The sequence below is a fragment of the Halichoeres trimaculatus genome, unplaced genomic scaffold, assembly GCF_033239565.1.
Source record: "Halichoeres trimaculatus isolate MK-OKI-2021-1 unplaced genomic scaffold, fHalTri1.1 fHalTri1_scaffold_3, whole genome shotgun sequence".
NCBI lineage: Eukaryota > Metazoa > Chordata > Actinopteri > Labriformes > Labridae > Halichoeres > Halichoeres trimaculatus.
This window is the reverse complement of record NW_027437181.1, coordinates 17402283-17420637: the sequence shown is the minus strand read 5'-3', so window position 1 is coordinate 17420637 and position 18355 is coordinate 17402283. Positions and strand designations below refer to the sequence as shown.

The 18355-nt window shown below is 37.8% G+C and overlaps 3 protein-coding genes and 1 long non-coding RNA gene across 4 annotated transcripts; 3 read left to right on the top strand and 1 right to left on the bottom strand.

Moving 5' to 3' along the window:
* Nucleotides 1-1264: 1264 nt before the first annotated feature.
* On the top strand, nucleotides 1265-4178 carry LOC141787395 (uncharacterized). Its single transcript, XR_012598063.1, has 2 exons — nucleotides 1265-1485; nucleotides 2216-4178. It is a non-coding gene; the product is annotated as an uncharacterized LOC141787395 (long non-coding RNA).
* A 1087-nt stretch (nucleotides 4179-5265) lies between these two features.
* polr2l (RNA polymerase II, I and III subunit L) lies at nucleotides 5266-6577 on the top strand. The gene is made up of 3 exons (XM_074666925.1): nucleotides 5266-5387; nucleotides 5897-6001; nucleotides 6331-6577. Exons 2-3 carry the CDS (start codon nucleotides 5907-5909, stop codon nucleotides 6437-6439), a joined length of 204 nt encoding a protein of 67 aa, XP_074523026.1. The 5' UTR covers nucleotides 5266-5387; nucleotides 5897-5906; the 3' UTR covers nucleotides 6440-6577.
* An 895-nt stretch (nucleotides 6578-7472) lies between these two features.
* On the bottom strand, nucleotides 7473-14231 carry LOC141787770 (cleavage and polyadenylation specificity factor subunit 7-like). The gene is made up of 9 exons (XM_074666438.1): nucleotides 13736-14231; nucleotides 13098-13301; nucleotides 12569-12672; nucleotides 12304-12449; nucleotides 11872-12208; nucleotides 11431-11534; nucleotides 8617-8761; nucleotides 8226-8500; nucleotides 7473-7778 (listed from the first exon to the last, which is right to left on the bottom strand). Exons 1-8 carry the CDS (start codon nucleotides 13820-13822, stop codon nucleotides 8230-8232), a joined length of 1398 nt encoding a protein of 465 aa, XP_074522539.1. The 5' UTR covers nucleotides 13823-14231; the 3' UTR covers nucleotides 7473-7778; nucleotides 8226-8229.
* Nucleotides 14232-14426: 195 nt separating this feature from the next.
* Nucleotides 14427-17977, top strand: sdhaf2 (succinate dehydrogenase complex assembly factor 2). The gene is made up of 4 exons (XM_074666439.1): nucleotides 14427-14623; nucleotides 15377-15600; nucleotides 16825-16934; nucleotides 17080-17977. The coding sequence occupies exons 1-4, from the start codon at nucleotides 14597-14599 to the stop codon at nucleotides 17208-17210; spliced, it is 492 nt and encodes a 163-aa protein (XP_074522540.1). The 5' UTR covers nucleotides 14427-14596; the 3' UTR covers nucleotides 17211-17977.
* Nucleotides 17978-18355: the final 378 nt, after the last annotated feature.

Here is an 18355-nt window from a genome sequence, read left to right as displayed (position 1 = left end):
TCTTGTACATCAAACGCCACACGACAACACTTTGCCAATGCCGATCACCATCTTGACACAACACTATCGTCTTTGGACGACGTATTACAGGCGTGGTGGATCAGCGTCACGTCACAAAGTCAGCACATAAAAGTTGGTGCAGTCATGTGCCAAAAATGTAGGCGGACTGCTGAGAGGTATTTTAGAAATATTTTTTTTAAATGAAACCTTTTGTACTTGAAAAGGCTAAGACAAACATTTCTTCTAGTCTTGTCACATGGCTGTCTCACTTTCCCACAGCTCCTTGCCAAGACTGCTGACCTGACCCCTGTGCTCGGGGTTATTCGCTTGACATCTGCCGTCTTAAAATAGACTAACCTTGCCCATAGCTTAATTAGAGTGCCTGTGCAATGCTTTCATTTTGTGGAGAAAAAAAACCCCATCACGACTCATCTCCTTCACCCCATGAATGCGTTGCCTTCTGGGAACTATTAGGAGATAAATAAGGGGAAGTGATGTCACTGGGGTTGGTACCCGTGCCAGTGTCATTGTGCTCCTTCATTTTTATAACAAGGGCTTATCACTGCAGGTCGGTCCATCACTCAAAGACAGTGAGTGCTTTTTGATTTAATTTTGTCAGGTGTCTGAAATGACCCTCTGACAGTCAGGCCTCTGTGTGACTTTACACTGGAAGAGAGGCTGGGGATCAAATCTCTCTCTCTCTCTCTCTCTCTCTCTCTCTCTCTCTCTCTCTCTCTCTCTATATATATATATATATATATATATATATATATATATATATATATATATATATATATATATATATATATATATATATATATATATATATATATAGGCCTATAGTATTAGGTAGTCACATGTAGGCCAATTTCCCGGCCCTGTTGTCTGCACTGCAGCACATAGAAAACAATAGGCCAAAATTTCCAGAGGTTCCCAAATAAAAGTTGTGTGATGTAAAGCCACATCAATCTGTCTTTGATCTGTCAAAAAATGTTGGCTTCATTTCCATTACACAAACTGTTAACTGTATAGACCTCAACCCTGAACTAACCCTGAGATGGATCACTTTAAGTGAGGTTTTTGTGAAATATGTGTAATGTGTTTAAGGACAAGGGCGAAAAAAAAAAATCTCTTCATGCTTAACATCTGTTTCTGTAGAGACATTGAACACTTAGCTTTGTTTTGTTTAAATAAAAATAATAATCCTTACCGTAGTACTTCAAACCCACTGGATTAAGAATACTCCAAAACTGGCTTTAAGACCCAGAATGTAATCAAAGAATAAACTCCCCCTTTTTGGAGAGCCAGATGGTATATTCCAATCTCTCCTCCTCTCTGTCTCTCATTCTCCTCCCTCCTGCTTCCAGTGTCCTCCATCTCCGCTTTCCCTCATTTTCTCATATTAAGGACATTCTCACTTCCAGAGCTTGCAGCAGTTCTTACACCATTTGTAATCCCTGCCATCTCTGCAGAGCTTTTGGAGAGGTATGTAAAATCCATGTTTACTGTTATCGCTGCAGGTTTTTATTAGAGGGGATTTTTTGACAGACATGTTGAGCCAATATTCTATATAATGCAAGCTATTACAAAGCCCTATGTTTGTTTTAAGTTTGTCATCCCTCATCTTGTTCTTCCTTTTTTGAATTTTCTGATTTCCTCAGTTACTTGCTCCTTATGCCTTTCCTCCATCTTGTCCTCCATTTATAGCAGATATGACTCATGCGGTTTCTCAGTGAGAGAACAGAGAGCAAAACAGAGGAAGGGTTTGAGTCTACATGTTATTGTATCTGGATAGACTCTTGTTGGGATCAAAGAAACAGATATGGCTCTCGACTCTAAATAAGCTCTGCAGATGAAACATCATTTACTCTTTCTCCATCATGAAACTAGCAAATTTTCTCAGGAAAAAAGCTTCACAGAGCAAGCTGTCTTGAGGTTATTTCCCCACTGGAAGATTAAATCACAGCTGTTGTGACCAAAATAAACAGTTTCCTGTCCTCTGAACATCGGAGTGTTCCCATCAATGTCATCTTTTTCCAAGGTCACTTTTTAGGCCCTACTGCCACATAACTGTTCCACTGCTTTACAGTGACTCGTTGATTTTAAGGGCTCTTTTCGTCTGTCATTGTCTCTTCATTCAACAGAGCAGATAATAGGATGTGTGAGCCTAATTTAGAAGATAATCTGTCTTTGTCTGTTTGCTGTTTTTCCTCAGTGAAGCAGCACCGAGCTGACCTTATAAAGACTCATCCAGACCAGACCACACCTCTGTCTCTGAGTCCATGGAAGCCAAGGCCAAGTCCGGGGCTTCGGCGCCCAAAGCAGCATCCAAAGCAGAGAAGAAAGAGCCAGCAGCCTCACGCAAGAGTGACCCTGCGCCTGTAGCACCTGAGCCCGAGCAGCCCCCTCCTCAGGATGGAGCAGCAGAGACAGAAGCAGCAGGTGATGAGGCTGCAGCCTCTGGCACAGACTCTCTTGAACAACTGAAGCCCTTCATCATCGGTGGTGCCATTGTTGCTGCAGGAGCCATTTTGCTGGGATTGCTGCTTCTGGCGAGGAGAAATTAAAACCAAATCATAATGTCAAGTTATAATATTTATTGGTTTATGAGCTAGAGCGCCATTACTAAGTGGTTCACAGACTATGATACCTGGGGGATGGGGAGCCACTGTGCATCATATTTTTTGTTTTCTGTTTTTTGAGCCTGCTTTCACTTATAGTGAATCAAACCGTTCAAGTTTTGATCAAGGCTGTATATGAAGCATAATTACATATAGAATATGCATGAAGTTACTTCAATACTGCATCTGAACTATAGTTCTTAGAAAATAACACACTGTAGTGCTGGGCTTTTCAGCCAAGGCTCTCTAAATCTAGGTTATTCAACTACTCTATCTTCTTTAAACCAGTTTGCACAAATGTTGACAAAAGCTTGCAATATTTGTACATTCATGCACTGGAAATGTGGTTGGTTCACTTTGCTTAAAAATGATGAAAAATCTTTTCATAATGTTTAAACTATGGATAATAATACTGACTACCACAGTTGCTCCAGGTTTTATTTTACTTTAAAGACAATGGAAATAATAAACTGAAAGTAGATAGAAGTAAGCTTTGTGATGCATTACACATGATGCGGCTAAATCAGTGATGGAAGAAAGAGATTAAACTTTTCTTTCCCCAAAATGTAGGGAAAGAGACCTTGTATCCCTGCATATTCACGAGAAAAAAAAATCAAAAATAAGCACCACAGTGCATTTTATAAATCAACATTTTCAGAGACAGAAAAAATAAGCATGCAATGATTAAGAAATGGGATGTCGGAGAATGTTGGAGAAAAATATATATAGTAGGAGGCAGTGAACAATAGTTCTGTTACGTCTTGCTGTAGAGTAAGGAAGAGTTTACTTTTACTGTAAAATGATGTCACAAATCAATAACCTTTCATACATTACACAAAAACCACTGTCATGCTTGTTCAGTCCGTTTACATCTTACATCAGATATGGTCGGGCCGGCTGAACAGCCATTGGTGTTTCTGTTTTTCTGCTGCAAACCTTCACCTGTACAGATGTACACAATAATGTCCACTCACATTTAAAGCTCATTTGGGTTGTTCCTGTTACATAAGTAGTTAGCTGATAGACAGTTGTGGTACACACCATCACTTGATATAAGTTGTAAGGGTAAATATCAATTTTAGAACATTCTTCTGGCAAAAAAATAATGTATGAACATACCACATTTACCACAGTTAACAACCCAGACACATCCAAAAGATAGTATGCCAACACCAAAAAATCTTCACCTTACATTGTACAACACAGTGTACCAAAAAAGATCCTATTTTCATAATTTCAACAGCGTATAAATGCAATAATTCAGGTAGGACTCCTCATTTAGCACACGTGCTGTAGCAAGTTAAACTATATAAAGGATGATGTAATATTGTTGTCAGGGATGAAAGTTCATGATGTGTGATGGCAATGATGGAGACATAATGATAATTGTGATTTGATGAGGTCTCATGGTGGCTGAACTGAAGATTATACTGGTTATGATATATTTTTGATATATTTCTAACATATTCCTTATGCACACTCCCTTCTGCCCCCAAACTCCTAATGTACAAAAGAGAAAGGCTGTAATCTATCCTTTATTAAAGTCAGTGAACCAGTCCCTGTGTTTTTCTCTGATTAGCGTTATACATGTGTTTGTATTACAAGAACAAGTATTATCTTGAAGAGATATACCATGGATTGCATTTATTGGGCACCAGATCTCCTGCACAACAGTCTTTCAGATTTAGCTGACATGATTGTTTTTTTTGGTTTGTTTGTTTCGTTATGGGTTTTTTTTTGTTAGTCAGGCTTTAACTTAGTGGTATGGCTTTTTTTAAAAACTCTTGGGTGTAATTAACAAGAAGAACAATCACAGAACAGAATATCATTTTAATCATTAGTATACACTGTAAAATTCAAACTATTTTCTTATTTGAACTTTAATAATGTAGAACAAAAGTCATATGCAAAAAACCCCACATACTTGCTGATAGATATGGTAAACACTTGCTATAACATGAGTAAAAAAAAAAGCTTTTAAGGAAATCACCTGTTGTCAAACCAATTGAGAGAGGTATTATATCAATTTATTGTGCATTTAGGTTGTAGCTTTTGGGATCTAGTTTTAATATCTGAAGAAGAGCTTAGATCTCATGTGAGGCTTAATATGGACTTGCGACTATGCCTGTATAAACCAGCAAGAAGCCTGAGACAGTTCTCTACTGGCTGTCACAAAGTCCAGATTAGAGTGATTGGGCTATTTCTGCAAGAGCCCCAAAACTTTGAAACAGCCAGAGATCAGACTTGCACAATAAATCTCTTGCTTTTTCACACTAGAGATTTTTCTCTTTAATTTTTTTACATTGATTTTATTTCCTTATACTTTATTTGTGTCTTATTGTATTGCTAAGTTGCTTCTTTCAATTGTTTGCCAGTCTTTTTTTTTTTTTTTACCACTTTTTACTTCCCACTGTGAAGCACTTCATTTCTTGGGTTGAAAGTCCGATATATTATTATTATAAGTATTATTATTGCAAGTATTGCGTTTAACTAGGACGATTTTTTTTAATTATTATTTTCTAGGACTAATTTAATTTAATCGAGAAGGCCGTTGCTCCTTAACTGCTTAGTTTCTTATCCACAAGCCACTGTGGGAAAAAATGCCAGAATTAAAACATAGTGCCATTATTCTGAAAGAGACTTACCGGAAGTCGTACTGTTGTTGAGGCTCATGCAGAAGAGGCAAAACGGGTATCATTTTCTCGGCAAGTTAATCCAAATTTTTAATCAACACCCAGAAGTGCAACGTGTATTAGACTAGCGAAGGTAAGAAAAAAATCCTAATAATGACAGTTTTACTGATTCTAATCGATCACGTAGTTTAAACTGTAACTAGAAGCTACCGTGTGTTAGCGATGTTGTGCTAATCGCGTGGCTACAGTCGCTGAGCTAGGTTAGCCGCTTCCATGAGGTTCTACCGCCAACTTTGAAGGGAAACTGTATTTTAAATACTGGATTGAAACACTAACAGTTGTCCAAGCTTAATATAAATTATCTCTCTGACTTTTTGTTGCTTAACATAGCTCTAATAATTAATCAGGGTTTTAGGTAAGCTAATGCTATCAGGTAAAAAGCTAATGTTATCTTTTGACCAGCGGCTTTACTCCTATGAGGGGATCCCGTTCGTCTTACTTTCAATGTCGAAAACACACATGCTATTCGCAGAAGGCTTCGACAGACTTTACTGTCAGCTATATTTGTACACAAGGAGTTTTATTGCGACAATAGCTTAACATGTGCTTGCCATCTATTAACGTACGCGTCACTTCTTTCAGGTGTTACACAATGATCATCCCTGTCCGCTGTTTCACCTGTGGGAAGATTGTGGGAAATAAATGGGAGGCATACCTGGGTTTACTCCAGGCAGAGTATACCGAAGGGTAAGATAGAGTCCTTTAACTTACTAAGATTTGACAAACTCATAAACTGTAGTTAGAAACTACATGTCGTAGTAATTTTACCAAAACATCTCCAATCTCCAAATTCCAAGACTTATCTTACACGAGTCTTGTAAAAAGTGTATTTCATAACTATAAATGAACTTAAGGGTTCAGAGTTTTCTTCATTCACTTAGGATAAAGTGAAAAACATCAACTACCAAAGGCTTTTGTAATGCTAAGATAGACTATTGTCCAAAGGTCCTTCCATTTACTTGTCTAGTCAGTGTGGCATGCATTAGACCAACATTACCTTCTCTTTTCCTCTTAAGCGATGCCCTTGATGCCCTGGGCCTGAAGAGATACTGTTGTCGGAGGATGCTTCTCTCTCATGTGGATCTTATTGAGAAATTGCTGAATTATGCTCCGCTGGAGAAATAATCCTGTGTGGACTCTATGGGAATTTAGCATGGGTTGTTCAGTGTATTATATTAATATACAACAACAGTGAAGACCATTGAATATATGTTTCTGTAACCTTTTCACAATGGATTTTCTTTTTCTTAATAAAGCTTTGGAATGTTACCATTACCTCTATTGCTGGCTTTTCTGATCACCAAAATATTTTTATTCAAGCTACAAGGTTAAAATTGATTCACACATTTTCTCTACCTTAGCAAATTCACTCCTTAAACTCTTAAGAAATTGAATCCTGGAAATGTAACTGATTGTAGTTAAAGGTTTCTTGTCACTTAGACTGCTGTGGTTTCTTTTTTACTTTATAAAAATAAGTCTTACTTAACCATGTCGAACCAAAATGAACTTTTTAGGTCTAACTGAATTTTTATTTTTTTCAACTTGCCATGTTTAAGAAGGTACTCAGGTGAAACCTCTTTAATATTTAATCAACCCTAAATAGTTTTGCAGAACATGAAAAAGAGATATAGCTATGTTTAAAAATAACATGCTGAATCTGACAACAACTCTGCATTATGTTTTTGTTCTTTTTTTTTTAAGCTAAAAGATTATGTCCCCAAATATGCCTCAAAAACTAAAAGGTCAAACTGTTCTTTGTGAGAAACGGTGGTACTCCCACATTTTATTTCATGCATGGTCATGAAATAAAACTGTCCAGCAGGGGACTTCACCTGCCCAATATATCCCATCTCTGAATCAGCAGTAAGGTCAACTACCTTTTTTAACATTACACTGAAGCACATACGTAATACAACACAGATATGTAAGTGCGTGGCATACATTTTGCAGATGTCTGCCACCAGAACTGTAGCATCCCCAAAACATTTTTTTTTTGTATTTTTGTTTGCTTTTGGAAAGGGGATCATGAGAAATATAAATATTTAAAATAGCTGTTTACTGCTGTGACTAACTCAAGTTCACACAAGTGATAACTTTAGAGTCTCAGTAAGTTAATGTTGTACGACCCACATGTGTGAAATGAAACAACTGAACTATATTTTACAGCAATGATTTAGTTTTTAGGTTTAATACAAAAGAGGAAAACATTACACTGTATTACACAAGTTATTAAGTGGTGACCATGTGCATGCAAACCTTGGAATCTGACATCCAAGTCACAAATCTACAACATTTTACTTAGAGCAGGTAAAAGTCTGAGTATTTACAGATGACAACAGAGCAAAACAAAAAAAGTACACTTTTGGAAATACATCTTCAGTCTCACCTCAGCTTCTTCCAAAACTTTATACAGCTGAGTGCAGAGGTAAACCTGTCCTTTGCACTGCCTCACGCTTTGTTCAGTCTGGGAAAAGAAAATGATTCAAAGCTATGTTACAAACATAAATTATACAGTACAGACCAACTCCAGTCAAAAGAAGGTGAGTGGATGTGTGTTCATTGTTTCTTCAGCAAAAAGTACTAATGATATTGCAATTTATAAAGCTCTGGAATGCACTAAATCTCTTAATGAAAAACTTTCTTCCTTATGTCAGTCTTCAAGTATTTGCTGTATACAATATATGTTATTCTGATTCAAAATAACCACAATCTTTGTAATAATGCACACACACAAACAATACTAAAATTGGATCATGTATCATGCATTAGAGCCACTTACTAGAACAATTATTAGGGCAAGTGATGTGATTTTTTTATTTTCAGGCTCAGCACTAGAACTTTAAAAAAAAGGTCTGATGAATGAAAAAGGATAAGAACAAAGATTAGCTCAGCAGTAGGGAAGTAAACTTACCAATTTAGCGGTAGCGGTCTCTGTGATCCTTATGATCTCTGTGATCCCTGTGCCTTTCTCGCTCCCTCGAGCGCCCATGCTCCCTGTCATCACTCCAGGAACGTTCTCTGCGTCTTCGAGACATCCCCGCACCTTCCCAGGAAGGGTTTTCATCTCTGTCACGATCCCTGTCTCGATCTCTGTTTCTGTCCCTGTCTCGCTCTCTGTCACGCACTCGCTCTCTGTCACGACCCCTATCCACATCTCCGTCTTCATCCTCAGATCGACTACTGCCCCTGGAGAAACAGGTGTATTTGTGGGGTACTACTGACAAGAAATTATATGCCATCCTCACCTTCTTTTACTATAGATAGAAAAATGCATCATAATGTGGGAGCATAATCAAACCAACCTGTAGCCGTAGTTGCCTTGAATGGAGACCAGACAGTCTTTTAGAGAAGTGACCAGGGCTTGGCAACGCTCATCTCCGTACACTCTGGACTGCTTAATGATGGCAATGGCAGTTAGTAACGTCTCCATGGCCACTCGTAAGTCCCCTGAATCAGCAATTAGAGACATAACATGTTAAAAATGTCACATTCTAATTAGTTCAGCACATCAAAGCTTTTTGGATTAGAGTTAATTTAAGTTAAGAGCTACTTTTCAGACAGAAACGTCTATTTTGACATCAGTTACTAAAAACTAAAAACCATTACCATCTTACTGCAATTCACCATATTGTGGCACAAACTGTTTTACAACCACTGACAATTTGATTCATCTTAATTTGATTGAACATCAGTTTTGGAGCCACATTTGTTCTTGTTCTTTGGTTCTTTGCCATTACTTTTGAGTCACCATGCTTTCACAAGCACACCAAGCAGTAAAAAAAACAACAGTTTGGCAAAAGGGAAACATTTTAGATCTCAACCACCAATCAGAAAAAAGAGGTTACTTGTTACAGTAGGTTGTGGCAGATGTTTTGGTAATAATCTAACCTGAACAACCACAGTTCTCGAAAGTGAAAGTCACCCATTAAAATAATCACTTGAGTAAAAGTCTTAAAGTAACTCAAATTAATTACTTCAATATCAAAAGTAAAAGTACAAAGAAATAAAACAGCTAGAAATCGTTGTTTCTTTCACAAACCTTATAAGACTAATTCTCCCTCCCTCCCTCCCTTAACCTCTTGCGCCCTCTATCCCTCCTTCGCCTCCTCACTCCTTCGCCTCCTTTTCCCTCTTTCCCTCATTCCCCTCTTGCTCCGTTCCTCACCTCTTCTCCCTCTTTCTCTTCTTTCTTCTCCTCCTGTGCCTTTTTTTTTTAACATTTAATGTTAAGTTTTGGAACGCCAATATTTCATTTTTTTCAACAAACACGAGGCACTTCATCCTGCAGAATGAACCTTAAATCCTGATGAAAGTTAAAATGTTTTTTAGATATGGCAACAGATGTCCGTCTTCTTCTGAATTAAAACTAGGAGGTGGTGGTGTGGCAGTATCTCTACTATCACCAGTGGACGATGTTGCTCCCATCATGCTGTGGACACTGAGGGGCTGACGGGCTGAGTGCGGTCTTGCTGTGATGAGTCTCAGCTTGATATGAGAGCACCAGTTATTAGCGTGAGGACACATGGTCCCAATAATCCATACATGATGAGACAATTATACTCACATTTTATTTGTAGCGAGTAATGATGGTGACAATGTTAATGTAGCGGAGTAAAAATACAATTTTTTTCTTCTTAATGTAGCCAAGTAAAAGTGAAAGTAGCAATGAATATAGAAACTCAAGTAAAGTATAGATCCTCCCAAAACCTACTTAAAAACAAGTACTTTTACTTTTTTCCTTTACACTAGTGTATTCAAGTGTATCCACAGAGAGCTACAGGGCTTTTCATATAAATCCCTAAAAAACTCCCAGCTGACCACTGTCATGACAACTGTGTTCGAGTACAGGCAAAAGAAAGGCACGTTTTAGAAATGATTAAAGCGCTAAGTGCTGCCAAGAGAACACAAGGCTGCATAGTTTATGGAAACCATCTCTGCAAAAGTCCATTGTTCAGGTCCCCGTGGTACATCTGCTCAATGGAAAGCACTTCTGCATTAAAGACATGTGCTATGGGGGTTGCCAAAAAGCCAATTAACAAACTCTTGGAGCATTGACAAAAGCTTTGATTGCCAACTCCTGTGCATTACTGCGGGGCACTACAGGAGGTGAACACCTCTACTACAGATTTACTGGCGACAACAAACAGAAGACAACTGGACCAGAACACACAAACCCTAGAGTGGGGTGAGGATTCACCTTGCAGGATTACTCTGACCCAAAGCACACAGCCAAGACAGCGCTTGCAAGACTTTGGACAAAGCTCAGTGTTTTTGACAGCAGCAGTCAAAGCTTGGTGTTGAGCCTCAGTTAAGATTAAACTTGACTCTAACAGAACTCAGATTTTTCAATTTTAGTCTGACAGATCCTTTGAGGTTCTGCCCGGAGGAAACAGAAAAAGTATCAAGTAAAGGTGTGAAAAGTTGGTTGAGACACACCTTCCTTAAAAATTAAAAACCCCTTAAACCAATTTAGTTTTTTGCTGGATTTCTTTTTGATGTGACAGAATCCTGTATTTACAGTCAATGTTTAAAGAAATAAACAAGTTAATTTAACAAGTGAACATTTCTCTTACTCACATCAGTGTTTCAAAATGGATTGGCTTTAGTTAGAACATTTTAAAGCTGCCGTGTTTCAGGTAATAAATCTAAATGAACTTGAACTTGATGACAGCTTTGGAGTTATCTGACCACTGTGAGACAACTCCAACCACTGTTGATAAATATGTACACACCCCAGCCCCAGAGTGGTTTCTAGTGTTACTCTCTAACACCCGGCAACAACTGACTTACTGTTTTAACTTTTGGAAGAAAAGATTTTATGAAATGAAGAGCAACTCTAACAGTAAAAAGGCTGAATAAATCATTTATACCATAGTTAAAAAATTACTGAGATATCAAGAAGAGAGATGTATAATGTTGTTCTGTAAAAAAAGGATGATAAATAATAAAAAAAATAAAAACTGACCAAAAATGTAGTCTCCATTCATATTTTACTTTATTTCTAAGGGATGGGGAACCGTTTTTAGTTTGATTTCACAGGTGGTCACTTCACCATTTGGCTTATTATGTTTGATATACTTTCTTCCACCTCATATAATCTGATCAGCTGTACTCACCAGCTGTTGCTCCAGAAACAGCCTTGGTGATTGCACTGCTGGCGACAGCTCGGTTTCTGTTCATGAGCTCCTCAAAGTCCCCATTTGTATTGGGAGATGTGTTTCTGAAAAGTACACAAACTGTCATTATTCTGATTGAAATTATGGTCCAATCTTCTCATTTAAAAAAAAATAAGATGCAAGTGTTTTTATCTTTTTTTCGTATCTAGGTCGAAGTGACTTACTCTTATTTTGTGGTTTACCTTGAAAACCTTCTTTGTGTTTAACGGTTTGCACACTTACTGCAATTTTGTGTTTCTCCATGGATCCACCACTGCTTTTATGATTAATTTAAAAAATTATACAAAAAAACTATATAGTCCAGTCCAACCTTATCTCACAGAGAAAAGCTTTCACTTTTTATGGTTTGTAAAAGTTAAACATATAAATGCAAGTTCTCACTTTTGTTGGCTGTAGGTTTTGCTGCTCTGCCCATCTTGTGCTGGACTGAAGAAAGCAGGATTAATATGCAGACTGGGAGACTGTTGGCCAGGAACATGGACAGGAGGAGGAGGGAACAAAGGGGGCGGCAGCGGTGGAGGGATGTTTGGGGGCATATGTGGGAAATGGGGTGGAGGCTGATTGAGAAAAGGCATGGGCAATGAGGGAAACCTGTTTGGAAATTGGGAAAAGAATGGAGGAATGGGGGGAGGACCAGACTCCTGTGATAACAACGTGGGAGGTTTATCTGAAGAATCTGAGTCTTTTGGATCTTTGGAGTGAACACGCATGGGTATACCTACAGAGAACACATGGTTTTTAGAGTGAAAACAGTCATTTTCCCACACAATAAAGAAAATGAATACTATTTCCTTAAGAATGCGTTGTGCTTACGTTTATTTGCAGTGTCCTCAAAAATCACAAGGTTCTGACGGGTGGCAAATCGACAGTCTATGCGTTCCCCGTGAAGTTCACATTGAGGTATTTTCTCCAACAATATCTTTAATGACTCCTCTGACGTTACAACTATTTCTGCATAGCTGAAGAGAGTAAAAGACACAAAAAATAAATGAATAGCAGATCTCGGTCACAGAAAGCCATATCTTTAATAAATGAAAGAATTGTTTGGGAAAGTTTTACATTTTTGTTCACCACTCACCCTCGAGACTGGCCATTAACCCTGTTCTCAGCAAATTTGATATCTGTGACGTCCTTCACACCCAATGTTGAAGCCATGCTCATGAGGTCCTTATCAGATGTCCACTGGAAACAGCAGGTTGCAAGAGAAGAGATAATAAGGAAGCTGGTAAGTAACATTACATGTGATCTTAAAAAACAGTATCATTACTCCACATAGACATTAAAAGCAAAGCATTTTTTGTTAGATAAGTGTTGAGGTGAGAAGAGGTTACAGTAGAAGTGTATGTGCTATTAAAAAAAGTATAAGGACATTGGATGAGCTTGAACATTTAAACGTCTGCCCTTTAAAAACATAAATAAATAAAAATTTAATAGATAAATCAGAGCGACACTTTGTATTTAAAAAAAAAAACTGTTTTAAAAACTGTTTATTCTTAAGGGATGCAAAACCACTGAGAAATATCATATTTTTCTTCTGTCATGTGTACACATCAATAGAAGCTGCAAATGTAAGTCTGTTAACATTGAATAAGGAGGGTGCAACTCACCCAGGGGAAATTTCCTATGTATAAAGCCAGTCTCCTTGGCGAGATGCCTCCAGAAAGTTTTTTCACGTTTTTTGATTCATCCTCCTCTTTGATTGGCTCACTCTTCACGGACACCTCTTTTTTAATAACTTTCTTTTCCCGGTCGACTGAGCCAGTCAACACAGCATCAAAAAGTTCATTTGCTTCGGCAATTTTGTTCAAATCCTGCATAGTAGAAAAAAAATCACATTGTATGCCACTCTTTCTCAATGTAAACAATCAGATGGCACAAATCAGAATAATATAGAAGAAATAAGATCAACTATATCAATCACAATGGAAACTGTTATGGCAAATAAAAAGTGTGAAAGGTAAGAAAAAATACAAATTGTAAGTAAATGATATTATGCAAATATAAAATCAAGTTTCTAATTAAAAACACACAGTGTCAAGTGGACAGCCAATTTTTTAAGCTGCGAAGTCAAAACACATTCAAAAGCAGAATATGGTGCCTACGGTACCTGTTCAATCAGGTAGCTGGGTAAAAATCTGAATTTTAACTCAACCAAAACAAAGTTCCGACAACAAATTGCTAGAGGCCCATGTTTCTTTTCTCTTCTTTCTTTTTTTGGCTATAACAAATGCATAATGTCACATACCTCTTCATTCTGATCGAGGTCACTATAAATATCTGTGGAACCCGAATTTGAGGTACTTGGTCCTGCTGTATGTCCTGCAGCAGCCATCACTTGGGCCTTCGGGGATCCAGTAGATGAAACTGCAGCTCGTGTGTTTTTTTCCACCGTGGTTCGATCATGAACGTTTTGCAATTTCTCAATACATATCGACAGAAGGTGCAATATTAAGCATTCAAAACATGTTTTTTTTTTTTTTTTTACAACGTTGGCTAACGTTTTGTTAAAGTCCGCAGAAACTACGTTATCGAAAAGAAGTATCAATGCAAAGCAACAGTAACGTGGATATAAAAAGAGATTATGAATGAACTGAAAAATTTGAAATACGTGCACTGCCTTTGATGCAAGTGTGTAAATAAAAATAGCTTTAGCTTCCTCCTTGATAAGGCGATGCTAATGTTGCTAGGCTTTCAGTATGGGAACATGGCGGTCCGTCGGGAAACTCTACCGGTTAAAATATATAGCACAGAACCATAGTTCCTAGAGTTGATTCCCCATAAAATGATAAAAATGAAAGCACACAAAAGCATTTTTATGACATAAATATAATAACCTAATCATTTCACCGTCATAAACATACATAATTACGTCAGTTCCTAAAGCTTAAAAACCATATTAGTGTCACTTTTTTAACCTTACAAATATGGCGTCATGTGTGTGCCGTGGGCAGTTCCTCCTTATTGGTTTTCCCCTTCACTGGTGTTACGTGAAGGCAGTTGTGTAATTTCACTGTTTTGTCTGTGACATTTAGGCTTCGGAGACACTTGTCCGGTGGAGAGACGGTTCATCTGGACGAGTCCCGGCATCAGAGAAAGGAAGGCTGAAATGCTGTCTTCAGTGGTTTCAAAAAGAGTGAGTTATTGTGATATTGTTTGCCTTTAACGTAATAGTAAAATTGTCTGTTTCACTCTAGCAGTTGAGCTCGTGGACGTCTTTTAGGATTAAATTAACATTAAAGTTAATTAAGTTTCATTTTAGTAAATAATGAAGCAGACCATCACATTCTGCATGTTACGAAAATTGTAACGTTGATGTCGTAGCATTAGCGTAGAGTATTAGCATTAGCATTGCTGCTGAGAGCATGTCCTACTGGAGGGCAGTTGTACAACAATCCAGGAGTAGCAGTTGTACAACAGGGTAGCATGTAAAGTTATGAAATGTCTGCAGTTTCATTCGTCTTCTCCTGGTACGTTTTGCAGAGTTGTCATACAATTCATTTTGTATACAGAGCAATTGAAAATCGAACATTTCCACACTGTCAGGTTGATCAACTTCAAGCAACTCTAGTTTGGAATAGATAAGATTCATTATGGTAATAAAAATAATTACTTGAATAAATATTATATTAATTATCTCATTACGCTCAAAGTTGTATGAGGTTTGTGGTACATGGCTAAAAATTACACACAGATTTGGGCCATAAAGACTGTAATCTGAGTGGAACTTCAGTTTTGTTCTTAGAAAGTTTAAAGACTCTTCTATCACAGTTACCTTATGTGAAAAAAACAAGAAATAAATGAAGACATATTTGGAACACTTTGCCTCAATCTTTAAAATAACATTGATATATAATATGGTGTAAAACTTAACATGTGTTTGTTGCAGCTTGTGGCAGGGTTGTGTCAGGGAGCATGGAGACCTGCAGTCACAGGACTGGTTTCATCTCGGGGCTACCGTGGAGATGCCCCTGATGACACCAGGGGTGACCTGATTGAGATCCCTTTGCCACCTTGGGAGGAGAAGCTCGGTGAACCAACTGACATCAAGAGGCGTCGACTGCTGTATGAGAGTCGCAAGAGAGGCATGCTGGAAAATTGCATCTTGCTCAGGTTGTTGTCATACGTGTGTATGGGTGTATTTCAAGTATTTGATATGCCTGTTATTAGAGGAGTGAAAACATATCAATACAGCAATATATCAAGATATTGAACTCTTGATGGCAATAGTTTTGTAAAGAATAAAAAGCCATATTTTAGAGGAGTTTGAAGGGAAATACAACTACCGCATCTCCACTGCAGTAGATGGCTCCAAAGAGCTATTCTGCTGTATGTTGCCCATAGTGTATAATAAATATAATTTCAAAATATTCAATTCACAGATTTGAGGATATGGGTTTTGATACTGAAGACATAAATGTTTTCTTTCTATTTTGGGTTAGTTGGTTTAAAACTATTTATAGTTTTGTTTTTACAGAGTAGTAGATTGATAAAATCATCATCATAGTAACTTTTTTTGCAATATCAGATTTTTTTATGAGAAACCCCAATAGCCATCTGTCAGTTACACCAACTGACCACGACTTTCACCCAATGATCACTTTGCAACATTATTTCAATGTCAGGGTAGTTTAAGTGACAAACGTGATGCACTTTGTTTCCAAGTTAAGTGTATGTATTTGCATTTGACGTTCACTATTTAAAAAACAATAAAATAGAAAAGTTGTTGCTAATCAATTATAGCAAAATGTCACAATAGTGTGACATTGTGATAGTATCATATTGTGACCCAAGTGTTGTGATGAGGTTTTTGCCCCTACCAGTTATAAATGTTTAAATTTCTTTTTTGCTTTTGAAAGTTTTGTCCATTCTGCCCACTCTGCCCACTCTGCTGTTTTTTTTTCTGATGGTTTAGTTTGTGGTAGGGAAGGTGAAACGAAGGTGTAAAACATGAAAGAGCTGGTGCCAAGGTAAAGTGTTGGGGTTTTGTTTATCTTAAAATCCGAACTCATTATCACAGTGAAAAATCCCACAGTTCATTATGAGCAAGCCAGGGCAGGAAAGGTAGAAAACATGAAGGAGCTACACATTAAAGATAGAGCTGGCTACACAAAGTGATGACTGTTGTTAGAGATAAAATATTTTTAAGTATAAAGACAATGAGGGGCAGAGGATGATTGTTCAGAAATGTCTGGTTGCTTGACATTTATGTAAAAGACTAAAATCAGGTGGTATTTTAATAGAAAAAACATGTCCTGCTTGTAGCCAGGAATTAACTATGACTTCAAATTGACTGAAAGGCTCTTAGTAAAGTTGAACCGTTTTCCTCTCTTGCAGCCTCTTTGCAAAACGTTACCTTAACACAATGAGTGAGAAACAGCTGCTGCAGTATGACAGACTCATCAATGAACCAAGCAACGACTGGGACATATACTATTGGGCAACAGGTGAGATAACCATTTACAATAACCATTTACAAACCGGGCATTTGACTGCAGTCTCAAACTGAGCAGTAAAAGTAGTACACTAAGGCAAAATGAAAGTCACTGTGCTGGGAAGATAGACCTCAGTCATCATTTGTTTTACTTTCAGAAGCCCAGCCCACACCTGAAGTTTATCAAGGGGAGGTCATGGACATGCTGAAGGAGTTCACAAAGAACCGCAACCAGGAGCAGAGGCTAGATGCACCCAGCCTGGAGTACCTGGACAAGGAAAGCCAGTGAGGTGCTTGGACCTTCAGATCTTTTCAGAGACTCATCTTGGAACACTTCGTGAGAAGTATCAGTGTCATGACCCACCAGAAAACTCTTTTAGAGGTCTGCTGTGTTTCCTGCATACTGTCTAGAGCTAAACACATCTCCATGAAATACTGTGGCAGTAAAAGCTGAGAAGGTTTGTGGGTCAAACAAAGATTAATGCAATGCAACCTAAGAAAGGTGTCCTGAATATTTTGCGTTAATCGAATTGTAAATTTGTGGTTAAAAACTGTATTTTAGATAGGTCAGTGTGTGATATGCATACTGGATAAGAAAGCTTTGATGAATAGATACAAGCTAATCATGTGTGTGTATATATACACCAAGTCATTGAACAGAAACTTAATTGAGTCACTCATTAGCAGCTTGTTGAACTGTCATGCTTTTCTCCTGTTCAAAATCTGCCTTTATTGCAGACTTTGAGGGTTATTTATAATAAATGTTGGTGCTCTCATATTTGCTGCTTATGAGCCTTCTTTCATTACTCGCATTCTCATACTAGAGGATTAATCACACACAGGAGGGAGCTAGAAACATCATATCGTGATGCAGCATTGGACAGTTACACAATGGAACTGGTTCTGCCTGCAGCACCAATGAATGGACACCAGGGGGAGTTAGATCACTTCACTTTCTTGATCCGATCAAAATGGAACACCTGCTGATCTCTGGTAAATTGGTCACCTGTTAACTATATGCCTGTGTCTTCTTTATCTTTTTTTCTTGCAGCATGAAAACATCAATCTGTAGCAGTGAAATGTATTGGAATGACTGAAATGCAAACTCTTGTTCTCATGAATGAAAAAATAAATGAGAAAAATCTCAGATTCTCCACTCTGAATTTATTAAAGGAGGGATAGAAACAGAGAAAGGTGTCATACTTTTAATGCAAATAAAATAAAGCACCAGAGGCATTCACTATCATTACATTTTTCCTATTAGACCACATCTATTTTTTTTTTCTTCAAGTCACATAGACAAGGTCATGATTTCCTGCCTACAGCTCTGGATCAATGTGTGTTGACCATGGGGTAAATATCCTGCCTAGCTGTGTGTCATGTCGGTTCAGTGGAACCTTGTACTGAGAGCAGTAGGGAAATGCCCTCTGGCCA